The sequence below is a fragment of the Grus americana genome, chromosome 1 (genome assembly GCF_028858705.1).
Source record: "Grus americana isolate bGruAme1 chromosome 1, bGruAme1.mat, whole genome shotgun sequence".
Lineage (NCBI taxonomy): Eukaryota > Metazoa > Chordata > Aves > Gruiformes > Gruidae > Grus > Grus americana.
In genome coordinates, this window is record NC_072852.1 from 216,838,336 (window position 1) to 216,852,872 (window position 14,537).

The 14,537-nt window shown below is 41.8% G+C and overlaps 1 protein-coding gene across 10 annotated transcripts in view; it reads right to left on the reverse strand.

Annotated features, from left to right (window-relative positions):
* Positions 1 to 3,084: 3,084 nt before the first annotated feature.
* The window catches only part of UVRAG (UV radiation resistance associated), a 101,555-nt gene continuing 90,102 nt past the window's right edge, over positions 3,085 to 14,537 (reverse strand). For 9 of the 10 annotated variants that reach the window (XM_054836997.1, XM_054837065.1, XM_054836977.1 and 6 more), the window contains one exon: positions 3,085 to 6,717. In XM_054836997.1, the coding sequence (XP_054692972.1) occupies positions 6,015 to 6,717 (703 nt within the window). In that variant the 3' untranslated portion in view covers positions 3,085 to 6,014. Of the gene's footprint in view, positions 6,718 to 7,377; positions 7,484 to 14,537 lie in introns of all 10 variants that reach the window. The other variant, XR_008578637.1, reaches the window with a different exon arrangement.

A 14,537-nucleotide genomic window follows, 5' to 3' on the forward strand; every position in this document is an offset into this window, starting at 1 on the left:
CGTCAGGTGCCTCATCTCCCCTCGAGGAATCGCCCCCTCTTGGTCCCGCAGAGGGCACGTACAACCGAAGCCATAGAAAACAGATACACATAAGGGTCCTCTGTCTTTCTGCCATTGGACTCATGTCTCCAGTTAAACCATTGAGGATGTATCAGGTTGCAGTGAAATTTCACCATCATTGCAAATTTGCAGGGAGAAGATGATTAATATGAGAAAATTATTTCCGAACCCAGCAGCCGTGTTTGAGCAGTGCTAGCCAGGTCAGACGAAACCGCAGAAGACAACTCCAAACTCTGCCAAGACTCTTTCTAATTTCAGACCAAGGACCGAAATCAGTCTCCTGAAAGCAAAACCAGAAAAGTAAAGGCTGAAGAGACAGATTTCTGCTGCAGAGCTTCATCGAGGAAGGGCAAAGAAGCCCATGCATGTCCTCCACCAGGAGATACTCTGCAAGGAAAAGGAGATTTTCTACCCCAAAAGTGCCTCACTTTCTTGTAGCATTTACATAGCATATTTACAGATAGTTCTCAGCTGAAAATAGCTCTCAGCACCAGCAGCATTGGCAGCAATGAACTGGCCAGTTGGGGGGATATTGCCTTCCCAAACAGAGAAGCCCAAGGAGATTCGCAAGTAGAACAGTCACTGAGAGGTACAGCTGGGATTAAAATCTGCGTAGGCACAGGTAACCCAACCATTATACCACGCTGCCCTGATCCACCAAGAAGGAAGATGAAGAGAGAAGCTTCTCAACGGCTGGATTTCTTCTGCCCGTGGTGTGCAGCCCCTGCGCCCAGGCCAATATGCTTGGCAGAAGCCTGACAGTTGGGCTGGCAGGTTTTCCACCTGCACCTTCGAGCTTAACAGCTTTTCATGCACATGCAGCTTAATTGACTGAACTACCTTATTACGCTATTTAAAAAAAAAAAAAAAACAAGGATTTTATATGAAATTTTTAGGCAGCTGGAACGGTTCTGTTTCTAGAGCTGTTTATACCATCATTAATGTGCTACAGCACTTCAGGAGTTTCCCATTAGGAGTTATCCATGATTTCGGTTTAACGTGTGAGATGTGACCATATAACAGGCTCTGCAAACGCTTTTTTAACAGAGAGATGAGAAACACATCGTGTCAGGCAGCTGACAAGATTGACTCGAGCCATTGAGGCTCAGCTCACGTTTCAAGCACCATCACCAAAAGGCATTAGCTGCTGTCAGTGATATTTGCCGAAGGGCGTTATCCCTCACAAAACCAGGATGAAGGTCCTGCTGGCACTGCCTGCACGCAACTTAACAGCATAAATCCCTTCTGACAGGTACCTCGCAGGAGCTGGGGGCCGGTTGCTGCAATGACACGATGCTTCTGGCACTGGCACACAGACCATGTACCACCACTGGCAGGTGGACATGATGGAAAGCCAGAGCGCTGCTGTCAAAAAGCCAAAAAATGAATAATTAGAGCAAGCGTTAGATTTATTCCCCATCTCACCTCTGCCCAGCCAAGGAAACAATTAGTTTTGCCTAAATAAACAGCCTGAACTCATTTTGGGTACCACGGGTAATCAATAGAGGCGCTCAGCATCAGGCTGAGGGCTGCTGCCCCCCAATCCTGCAAGAGCTGGCTGGTTGTCCGGGCTTCAAGGCGCAGCAGAAAACACGGGTTATGTTCAGTGCAACACAGAAAGGGACTTTTTGTCCCTGGAAAGCCGAGACAATACAGACCAGAATGGATGTGACTGTTGTACAAGTCAGAAATTCAGAAATTCAAGGGTGGTTTTATCAAAACAACCTATTAAAAGTAACCTCGAAGTTAGATTGAAGAGTCCCAACGGATTAGATGTCAAGCTAGTCAACGCAATAAATATAGGACAAATTTCAGCAGCAGCAGAGCTGACGTCTGACAATCAATTACTTAGTAGAAAAAAAAGTTTTCATATGATTTAATGAAAAATTGTAAAACAATGTTGCATTCTGCCATATACAAAATAAAAGCTGGTATCAAAATAACCAGCAATTAAAAGATGTCTTAACTAGGGTTTTTTTTTTTCCCCGGAAAATTAGAGTCCTTTTTTCACCTGGGGTTAAGACGACCATGCCTGCAGACAAGAAGTGCTCGTGGCTGCCCAAAGACACCAGCAAAACCAGGCCAATTCGGAGGACGTAGAGCATCTGCAAACACTCGCACCTGAAAAAGGTCAAAACCCAGAAACCCAGGAGAAATACCCTCTTCGACCGTTTGAAAGGTGCCAAACTGAGGCAGAGAAGAGCCCAAGGTTTATCTATCTAGAACGAGTCTGCTCTCAAGCAGCACCTTGTTACATTTCAAAAAAAATCCTTTTGCATTCATACTTTATTATTCACTTTAACGCAACTACATTTCAATAGAGCTGTTCAACGTTGCAAAACAGCTTAAACCGTACAATTTCTCTCCTGTATCTTCCCACTTCAGCTCCAGGACTATACAATTGGTGTCTTGGCATTTTACTCTCTGCTGACAGACAGATTGGGTGGGAGAAAAGAAAAAAAAAGTAAAACAAACAACAAACCAACCAAAAGACCTGTTGCGCTGATAATGCCCGGAGTCCCGTCGCTCTTCAGGTTACGCCGCTTCCCACCAGCGACTCCGCGTCGTGGATGGCCTCGTGCAGCAGACTCCTGTTCAAAGGGAACATAAGCTTTTTAGACAGACATATGTTGCTTATTAGCTCGGATCACAGAAGGTGCTGGATGAGTAGCAATGCCTCCCTGATGAGGGAACACGGCCTTTCCACTATCCATAAAAGTTTTGCAAATCCAGCTGTCTCCCAGCCCTACCGTACGTTGTTTTTCCAGCTGCGTGCCATCTTTTTGGCAGGAGCATGAAAAAGAACCGCAGTACCATCTTGTATGAAATAGGATTTGGAGCCAAGGCAGCGGTCAGGTCTTCTAGCAAACTCTCTTGCCCAAATATTGACATTTTGATCAATACGGGCTTGATGAACAATAAGCCAAAGAGGTTGAGGGGGACCGGGGAGGACATTGTGGTTCAGATCAGGCTTGTAAAGAAAACAAACACAAAGGAGCCATTAAGAGAAGACACACAAGTTGAGAGATACTAATCAGTTTTATTTTATAAATACAGATGAGCTTTCCCGCAATTACCAACATAGTTTTAATGTGTCATTTACTATGGGATATTCTGGGTTTTGCTTATTTTAAATACCTGGTCAAGCAAGGATAAGCCAATGCTGTTGTGCTTGCTATAAAAATATAGTGGGATATGATCTTCCAAAACTAATATTCTCAAAAATCTTAGGAATTCCTAGTGAGGCGAAAAGATTGCAATGAAATGTTTTCTCCACTTGAAGACATTTGCAGACATTTAACAGTGTCACAGCTGTGCAGGAACTGAAAGGCTCTTGACAGTTTAAAGCACACTGTGATATATCATCTCACCTTCAAACCTACTATTTGTTTCTCTCCCACTACGCTATTTTCAAAGTAATTTAAGGAGGGGGTGGGGGGAAATAATCACAAAAAAAGAAAGCCATGAGATGGCTGCAGTCTCACAGCAACAAGAAGTTTGCGAATGCTTTAATTAGCCCTACGACGCTGTCCCCCTTCACACCACCTTCTATACAGAAAGCGATGAAAGCGGAAGAGAAACATGGGGACAAGTCCATGCCTACTAAAGACACATCCATAGAAAGCCCATCAAAGCAGCTTTCTGCGACAAATGCAGAAATCAGCCGTCGTGTTTGACACATTAACAATTACGGGGCTCAAACAGGAACAGCAACAGAACATCAGGGAGGAAAAACTTCATTTGGTCGGGTGCAACCTGAGAAAAAGCGCAACTAATGAAAAAAAATAATCCAAAGTCCCACTGATGCTCTACGAACCTAACTTCGCATGTTGCTGAATTGCACTGAGACGCTCCGTTTGCCTACGAAACCTAGCGACTTCACAACTACTTTTTGGGTTGCCTGGAAAAGTCACCATCACATACAAGCAAACGCCTTTCCGTTACAGAGGAAAATGAGTGTGCCTACCAACAGGTCTGTGCTGCTCTGAGCGTGCCAGAACCCACCCTGCAGGGTGCACGACTGACTCAATGTTCCCAAATTTCACCTAAAATTATACTGCTATCAGAAGACGGTAAGATACAGTCACAGGACCGAGTATCTTATGCTCACTTCACTACTACGTGCTGTGCTTTCAGGTGTTCATTTCTGGCCAAAGCACAGTGAGAACTTCCTATCTCTTCTCAAAAATTATGTCAGTGCTTTAAGCTGCTGCAGCGTTTCCTTTAAGGAAGCTTTTCATGAGGTTGGAACAGAAGACCTTATTTGGGGAAGAAGATACTCATCAATGCTTCCAACTTCATGCCCAAGTTTGCACCTGGAATCACATTCAATGCCTTACAGAACTGAGGTCTGAGTGCTTCCATCCAGCACATCGTACTGCGACAGACCAAAGATAATGAATCGCTGTAGAAAGGCTCAATTCAACAACTCAACTGCAGACACGTTAAAAGCTAACAGAAGAAACGTGAATATAATTTTAATACAATCATTAAGGTGTTACCTGGAAAAATGCATATTCTAGAACAGTGCTATTATGTATACTGGTTCTCACATACACGTCTTGTGTTGACAACAGATAGCTGAGATTATACATATCCACATTTTAAAAAGTTAATTTAGGCTAGCCTTACGGTGAAGTTCGGAAAAAGACTAGGTCACTGGTTCAAAAGAAAGCATAGACCAGGGAGGAAAAAAAAGCCAGGCATGATGAAGTGTTTTTTATTCTGCTATATATTTTTTTTTATATTTGAGAGCTCACAACCGAGCCCGAATTCTTGGGTATACAATATAGAAAGCGAGAGCAATGAAATCCAAACTGAAACAAATACCAGGAATCACAAAGCAGGCTGCAAATTGCTTTCCCGTTAGTGCAGCTGAACACACGTGCCAGTGGTAACCTACCTAACAGCGAACCGCTGGAAGTTTCTTCCTTTAAAAGTACAGATGTTTAAAAGGATATTAATTTGGATGAATAATGTTAAGTGCCTCCTTTCTGCAGAGGGTGGAGCGATTCCACAAATTCACCTAATTCCAAAGTGCTGACTGCATTTTCAGTCTGGGTTTTTATGAAGACATCTGTGGTGCCTCACAGCACGCTGTCCCCATCAGACACCTCAGAGGGTGGCAGCCGAACCCCACTTAGGCAGTGCATTCCTTAGGTCTCTACTAATGAGGTCTGTGCCCAACTGAAGTAGGGAATGGGCAGGCTGAGATTATTTTTAATAAGAAACCTTACAGGCGATTTAGTCCTCAAGGCTTCTATAGGTAGGAACAGTGAGTATGGAAGAAAGGAGGGGGGAAAAAACTGTCATTTCTGATTAATCAGGTGCAAGGAAACTGCAGATATCGCACAGGTGCCCATTCTCTGGCAAGTTTACACCACCAACTGAAGACCCATCAGTGCAAACTAGAACTTCAAAGGCTACAGAGCACAGCCAAGAGAAAGCTGTCCAATTGTAACAAATTCATGGTATTTCTGTAACACTGACTACATTGCTCAAGAAAACACAGGAGTATATGGGAGAAGGTAAAGAGATCTTATCATAAATGTACTTTTAAATTAACTTTTTTCTTCTTCTGAAAAGATTAAAATAAATTTAACTCTAAATAATAATTAAGAATTTAACAAGTGTTCATAGAAGGGCCTGATCAGCACTAGAAGTTGTTTCCAGGAAAGCCTTTATAAATGGATTCCAATGCCTAAAAAAAACTTCCAACAGATTATAAATACCAGACATAAGAGGACTGGAAGCAGAATCAAAATTTACCTGGGCTGTGAATATACCATGATCCTGTGTTATCGTGCTCAAGTCCATTTGTCTAACACCATAGGAATAGCTTTAGCTTTTTTATTTATTTTTTTTATAATTAATATAAAGAATAAGTGCAATTTTATCTCTATTCCAGATCACTGATTACACCTCAATGTCTGCTATCAAATCCCTGTCCAAGCTCACTTGTCCGAACTTTTACGCGGTCTGCGGAAGCTGGACATGTTTTCATTCAGTGCATAGATCCTTCGAGAGAACTCCTCAAACTCCCCTAGGACTTGTTCATCACACTCCACTGCCACGGCATGCTCCACCGGGATGGAGTTAAAGTCTTCTAGCTGATCTCCCGCGCTGAACCCCGTCGCTTCCATCCCCATGATCTCCTCCGCTTGCTCCACGGTGCAGCAAAGGACAGGGCCGAGCAAGGGACGAAACTCGCAGGGCTGCTCGTTGCTTGCAGTGCCAGAGCACTCACCAGGCAGAAACGCCCCATTTATTGCACTACTATGTCCTAGGAAAGACTCCTGCCGGTCTTGGGTATTGTTTAGGCTCCCGTTTTCTCCATTTAAACTGCTGCACAAGTCCTCGCTTTTCTTGCGATTTCCTTTTGAGGAGTCCATAGAGGTATCCAAGGAGGAAGATATTGATCCAGGTTTTTTATCTAACTCTCCTACACGGGCTGCGATGGCAACAGGTTGTGTTAAAGCAGAGTTGTAACTAGGAGGAGGAGTTTTGTACTGTAGTCTTTCGTTTCCTGTGCTGGCTCGTTTTCGGAGTCCTTTATCTGGAGAAGGAAGCCCAGTGGAAAAGCCAATATCCAATCTGCCGAAGCTAGAGCTCTGTCTCTTTGGAACGGGAATTGCACTGGATGTATGGTGTCGATCACTATAAAAAAAGGAAAGGATAAATCACAGCTGTCAGGCATGCTCACGAGCAATACAGATGTTTAACCAAAGGCTGAAGCAATTATTTTATCACAACTCCGGGCTCCGTTTGGCCAACTACTTGTATTCTGAAGTGCTAAAACCCCAAATGTGTTTAATGCTGTATGAACTATAGAAGACACCCCAGAGGACAGCTTTACTGAAAACCGGTAAGGTCATGTAGGAACAGTTACAAAGCTCTACGGTTTGAAGAGTCAATCACCCAAGAAACCACCACGTTATGTTAATTCGTACTGTTAACACCATTTTATAGGACCAAGCTGTACTTTATGAATTATTACTGTTGACCATATATTTATCTATTTATGGTCTGTACTGGGCCATCATAAACTCTTCAAAAGTGAGTAATAATGGCAGAATCCTCTAAGAGCAACTTCTTCCAACAGTGGGCTTTCCTGACAGCTGTACGAAAGAGAAAAACCACACCAACTTTGCTATTTGCAGAGGATTATTTTTGCCAGATCATCTGCTTTTCTGTGCCAATCATTCCAAAACTTTTTGGACAAATGTCAACCTTGGTTTCTCAAGGAACATGAACTAATCAAGTTTAATTTACAAGTTTGATTTTTAACTATTTAATACAGTTCCACAGATGACTTACACTGTCTCAGGGTCTATAATTTGGAATATCCGCTTTACATCATCTGGGGCGTGTTATGTGAATTCTCCTTCATCGGCTTAATCCTTATCCAAATATAATCACCATCCTATATGCAAATATTATGTTGTAGGTTAACTTGAGCAATGGGTTCATTTTCCTTCCAAATTAAAAAAAAAAAATATATAGCTACTACTGATCTGCTGAATATATAACTCCAAGATGCAACTGCTGTCACTATGACTCTCCTTCATTAACTCCATTTAAAAGAAACTCCTTCTCCTCAAGGCCTGATACATTTTGGGACCTGTTTTGCAGGGGAAAATCTTGGGATAGCAGTCACAAGTAGTCCCTAGTGTGGATCCTTTTACATATTATTTTTCTTTTTTTTTATTCCCCTTTGTAAATAGGATAAGCTATATTGCAAAAAGTCCCTCTGTGAAAAATAAGCATCCGTACTACTGCTCTTCATTTTCCTCGCCCATCTTACCTCCTCCCAGGCTGCCCCTTGATACACGTGTAGGGCTTCCTTCTCTTCCACAAAACCCTCTAATTACCTTAAGGAAAAGTTGCTTTTCAGAATTTACAGTTGTGGACAATGAAGTAGAGAGATAAGCCTCACACACGCAGCTAGCGGCAAAACCATCAACTTTCTTCCTAGATTTCAACTGCTGTTTCAGACCTTTTTAATGCAAACTCTGTATAGCATTTGCAGCTTTGTTTGCAAAGGTTTGGAGCATTCTTATCAGAAATGACAAACCAGAAAGCAGTGTGTGCCACAGATGCTCAGAAGTGCTGTATATGTGGTCTCGGAAACTAGCCCTCAAGTCCCTTACTGACCAGACACTTTAAAATACTTCAACCAACCCCTACGCAATCAACCATTTATTTTTAAAACGATGTAATACAACAAACACAAGAATCTTGAGGCACAACACTTGTGAACTTTACTTAGGCAACGTACACTGCAGGATTATTGGGGATAGTCTGTTTTCCCTTCCTCTTCCCCCAGCTTAGGGCTATCAGAAAAAGTAAATGAATACTCACTTAATTGATTAGATTCTGTTTATCTTAAATCTTAGCTAAGAAACTTCTTCACATTTCCTCCCCCATCTACAACAGATGGCAGATGCATAGGTACATCACATTAGTTGTTCTGCAGAGTATCCTTTGCAGAGGGAAGGGTATGATGCCAAAGCATCGGATCTGCAACACCACGTACAGCAGTGAGGGCTTTCTATCTCCTGATCTAGGCACAATAACAAGAAGGGCTTACAGGAAATTCTGCCATTTCTCTGGATTTTATTCAATCGTCCACAGCTCTGGGATACACATTTAAGAGATTAAAATCTAATCCAGGAAGAATTTCAAACTGTACCTGGCGGATTTAAGTACAGATGAGTGTTTCTCAAAACAATCACAAGGATATCTACTCCTTACATGATGTTTTAGTGATAAAAGCTCCTCCCTGAAGTGCCAGCAGTCTGAAGAGCATCCAGACAAGTCACACACACAGTGGCCTGAACACCAGCCTACAGACAGGTTGGGAGTGGGTCCTACTGTTGAATACATCACCTTGCAGCACAAGGTTCAAGATCTCACAAGAGACATCTCACATGGGGATGACATGTAGGGAAGGATGAGCAGAAAGCAGTCCTAGGTTTAATCCTAGCTCCTGAAGCTGCAGAGGCACACCACTGTGCAAAACGCAAGTAATTCTGGGAGAGATCAAACCCAAGGCAAAGCCTCTTTACCATCTGAATGAGTACTACCTGCTACTCATATTTGTTGTGCTGGATCAAAGGGCTGGAGCACCTCTGCTATGGAGACAGGCTGAGAGAGTTGGGGTTGTTCAGCCTGGAGAAGAGAAGGCTGCGGGGAGACCTTAGAGCCCCTTCCAGTCCCCAAAGGGGCTCCAGGAAAGCTGGAGAGGGGCTGGTGACAAGGGCAGGGAGGGACAGGACAAGGGGAATGGCCTGAAGCTGCAGGAGGGAAGATGGAGATGGGATGTGAGGCAGAAATTCTTCCCTGTGAGGGTGCTGAGGCCCTGGCACAGGTTGCCCCAAGAAGCTGTGGCTGCCCCTGGCTCCCTGGCAGTGTTGAAGGCCAGGTTGGATGGGGCTTTGGGCAACCTGGGCTAGTGGAGGGTGTCCCTGCCCATGGCAGGGGGTTGGATCTAGATGGGCTTTGAGGTCCCTTCCAACCCAAACTAGCGTGTGATTCTATGACTGTGCTTTAAAACTTTATCTAATTTTTCTTAGATCAAACCCTTTAAAAGGCGAAGACTTAAGTATGGCATGAGACTGTGGAACTCGTAAACTCCAAATTACCTTCAGCAAGAGCAGATCGGTCCAATTTAGGCACACTTCTCTATGAAGCAAAAGAAAGCAGCAGCAGAAATTTAAGTGTCTGAGCAAACCAGCATGAAAACTGTGGTATCTAATTAGCTCGAGAGAAGCAGCTTTACAAACTGTTCTGGTGGGCATGTAAATTTAAGTTCCTCCTAAAAAAGAAACATGCCTAAATTCCTTTGTAAATCTAGGCCTTGCAGGCAAACGGGTGAGAAATTAATTAGTTTGCAGGACCAGGAGAGTTTTTAAAGAGCTTGTTATGACAAGGCTATTCAAGCTAACACGTTATGTATGCCTGAACAATACCTCTTCAGTCCAGCAGCCAAAAAAAATCTTCCCTTCACTTAGTAAGTTGAACTGGCAGAATGATCTCTACTAAGTGATCTAACAGCCTAAATGTAGCAGCAATACAAAGCTAATCTCCCTCGTCTATAAAATAACTTCCCAGTTAACAGGGTACATAAGGGCTGCCCCATAGGGCAGTAAAGCAGGAATGATCTTCATTTATCATACAAGCATTCAAACTAATGAATTAGAACAAAAAGCACTTGCAGCCAGGTTCCTTAAACCTCATGGAATGAAATGGACCTTGCTTAAAACTGCAAAACCAGGTTTTAAGCTTCTGGAGATATATGTGGGCAGATTTCTGAAACCGCCCATTGCTGCCAATAAATATGAATAGGATGGGTTTAGCTTCAGTCAGGAATAAATACGGGGATAACAGCCCAAATCTGAGAAAGTAGGCATGAAGTCAACAGAATAGTTTAACTGCTTATCAAATATTACCTAAGGCATTTAGATAAAAGTAAATATGCATGAAGGGCTTTGGAGATAAGCCATCTAAGGTTTCATTGCCTAGGCTCCTTCCACAGTCACTGGAGAAAGAAAACAAGCACTGGAGGGAAGGGTGGGCAATACCCTACTGAGAGCCATTTATGATCAGTGGGACAGTCACCCTCTCAAGATGCCTCTTCTTGGCCACAGGGCAACCTAGGCAACTAGTTTAGGCTGAGTGACGAGCGTCTAGAAGGCAAACATGAGAATATTAATAGCTCTCTGTATACTTTTAAGTAGAACGATGGTCACAGTCTTGCAGGCAAGTAAAATAAAAAATAAAATGGCTGTAGGCACAGTCAAGGGATCTTTTCCTGTTCCATCACCTCCTTCTAGGTGAGGATGAGAAGTTGAATTGAGGTTTTGGTTCAAAAGTAATGCTTACAGAAAGGCACAGAGCTCAGAAATACGAGGTTGCTATTAATTGTCATGAAAAGAACCCAACAGAGGGTCTCTACTGCATTTGCATTTTCCTTGAAGGAAAAGGCTGTACTGTTACCAGAATTCATATCACTGCATCAAGGCAAAGTCTGTAGAAGGAGATGCTTTATCAGCTTCACAGTTCATGGAATTAATAAAACATATAAAAAAAGCAAGTCACATTAGAAAACTCACATCTAATTGCCCAGAAACTTTAGAGACTAAGGTATCGTCACTAGCAAAGAGTTTGGCTTGCAGGAACGTAGCACTTTGCTCAAAGGTACAACCTTGGCCTGAATTACTGCGGTTGAGTTGGTTCAGCTTCCAGCCATAATTACTCGGTCAAATTTTCTGAGACGGCAAACAGATATGGACATCTGTCCAAAAAGAATGGCCTGCAACTAGTGGAGTATAAAAACTGATTTGATGAACTGTCATCAGGCCTTAATGACTTTTAGTCATCAAGTTGGATCAGACTAGACCTGGTTATGTACAGGAGTATGCCAAACTGCTATCAGGAAGCAGGATTTCTAAATTAAAAAAAAAGAGGAACCTCAGATTTATTGGATTTTATAGATAAGAGAATTACATCATCACCAATCTCAATGATTCAGTTGCATCCAAATCTCAAAAGCCAATTTGTAGTAGTCTAACTTCAGCTGTAAGTTTTATTGGCAGCAAAACTACAAAGTAGCTGTTTTCTCCCCAAAATATTAGTTCTCACTAGTTAATAATTAGTTCATTTGGGCATTCTTACAGACCTAAGGCACAAGACACAGATTCCCGGCTGTGAACGGGCGGGATAAAGTGATTGAAGTAGGACACAAACATTTCTAAAGTTATTTTCTTAGTGAACAGATTCTGATTGTAATCTATTTGCAGTTTTGATAAAAATTAAAAAAACAAGTTTCTTCAGTCAGATTCACTTATTGTTTAATCTGTCTGCAAGGGGCTCTGAGAAACTGTAAAGCAGAATGAGAGACAGAATACAATTCACAGGCTCAAATATGTATCTTTTCCTCCCCACAAAATGTTTCCTCTGAGGAACATTACTGGATCACAGCTGGTCAAAATACTAAATCCTGATTGTCTGGCCAAAAGCCAAAATCCACAGCTACAGCTCTTTGGTATGAGAATACTTAAAAATAAATAAATAACTTAAACACCATTTGATCTTTTTTGTTGCAAACTATGACCTCATGGCAGTAAGAACGCTAAATGAAGGTGTTTAAGTTGGTTTATAGCCATCTGAAATGTTTGAAGCTCCAAGCGCAGGTCTGAGCCAATATCATGTCAACTGTGCTAAAAAGCAATAATAGTTTCTCACCTTCTTAGAGATTACTGGTTAAATAACGCACAATAGTGACAGGGCTGCAAAGGGAGGCTGCCAATACGAAGTTAAGGTGAAATTGCGTCTTTTGGCAGCTAAGAAATTCTGACACATGCTTTTAAAAAAAAAAAAAAAACCAAAACACGACTCTTCATAAATTAAGCTACCAGAGTTTTCTTAACTCCAACATTAAGTTTTAGCCTCCTCTTGAATCTAGCAGTGCATGAATCGAGACATACCTTCGAAACACAAATTTAAGCCTTGGCACGCAAGTATTTTTGGGTAAAGCTTTTAAATGCAGGCTCAAAAGGACATCTCCCTGACTACAGACAAGACCTTCTAAAGCAGTATCTCATATTTGCCAGTGTTAGATAAGCCTATTGTCTAATCTATTCACTAGGGAAAAAAAAAAATCTCCTTCTCGCTGGACTGCTCAAGTTTGCAGTGTGCTCTTTACTTGCCATCAATAATCACAAATATCACCCCTCAAAAGTCACACAGAGTAAATAAAATTAAGCTGAAGAGTAGGAGAAAAAATGAAAGAGTCTCTTGATTTAATGCAACCATGATCTAAAGGGCCTGACTTGTGAAAGATAAATCTGGACATACAAAAAGGAATAAAACAACATTCAAAGTGTACAGACTACGCCTAAGTAAAGACTTGGTCTCTCTCAAAAGCTAGAATAAATTGCATATTCAAAAGAAAAGGAATTTAAGAGAAAAACTACATAGGGCCTTTTGCATCAGCAAAAGTTAATCTTAAAAATGAGCTGCTTTTCTGGAAGGCAGTGAGACTCCAGGACTAAAAAAAAAATTGGAAAGAGAGAACTATTCCCAAAAGGAAACAGAAAAGATTTGGGGGACCGCAACTGTGACAGTACAACAACAACAACTTTGGCTCATCATCTTTCACTTTTAGAGTCAACATGCAGATTTGATATCAGAAAAATAAAGTTTTTGCAGTTCTGCAGCCTCCATAACAGTCTGTGCGGGAACCAACAGATCTGTCTTGCTTTCGTCCACATACAGTACAAATAATATTTTTCAGTAGAGGTAAGAAAAGTAAACACAGCAGAATATAGGTGCCAGGAGAGATATGAAGAGGGAAGCAGAGCTTGTAGACCTGCAAGCTTGCTGCAATAAATCACGCGTGTTGGGATGTGAAAACACGTATTAATCATTTAAGTGTCATGCCTGAGAAACCAAAACACCACAAATCTCACCAGGCAGAGGGATCCAGCAGCAACACAATTAAACCTCGATGCAAAGGCACTCTGCAGACCTTCGACAGGGCCAGGGGCTGCCCCAGAGCTCCAGGCAGAACAATGGAGTTCGTGAAAGCCTGACGCAGAAACTTTAAAGACAAATTTGCTTCGATAGAGGTATGAAATAGGTGGGCTCTTCTACAAAAGCTGTGTGGGTTTTTTTTGTTTGTTTTTAATCTGAAGGGCTAAGGAAACTATTTTGTACTCAAATCTAAACTGATGCTTATCAGAGAAAGAGGTTAAGCCTGAAATAACTACATATTTCAGTTACCCTGAACATCTAGGGGATTCAGTTCCATTCCAGACCGCAGAGACATACAGATGTGTCTAGTCAAAAGCAAAAGTGAGGACGACGCATAGGCTAGGAGTTAAAACCAGTCCTGTTCAAAGAGAAACTAAGTAAGAAACTAAGTACAGCATAAGTATTGTTTTTTACTGGTGTGATTATGGTTTAATAGAACTTAAATTCAGCAAAATTCAGCTACAGTGGGTTTCTAAGAAAGGAAACTGAAGACCTGCAACAACAAAGCCAAACAAACCAGGCAGTGCAAGTGAATCTGTAGATAAGGAAAACCCATCGCTGCCTCACACGTTCCTGCTCTCATCTCGCCAATGAAGGATAACCTGGAAATACTTTACTGACTACAGTTTCACCTACAGTATCCTGAAAACAAAAAATTCCTTTCAAATCTTCATTTTAACAGCTGGTGGCGTTTATGCTTGTTTAAATGTATGTAATGAGATATTATCCACAAGACAGTGGGCATCTGTACTCTGCTATGTATGTGCTCGACTGCAATGCCCGATTATGAAAGTCTAGCCAGTCTTCCCCTTGAGCTAGACTCCCGGTAAAGCCTCATTTCCATTTATATTATTAGGAAGCACTAAGAAGCATTGTTTAGAATCATTAGCCTTAAAAAAAAAAGTTAAAAATGAACAACTATTCATACAAGTTTTGGAGGT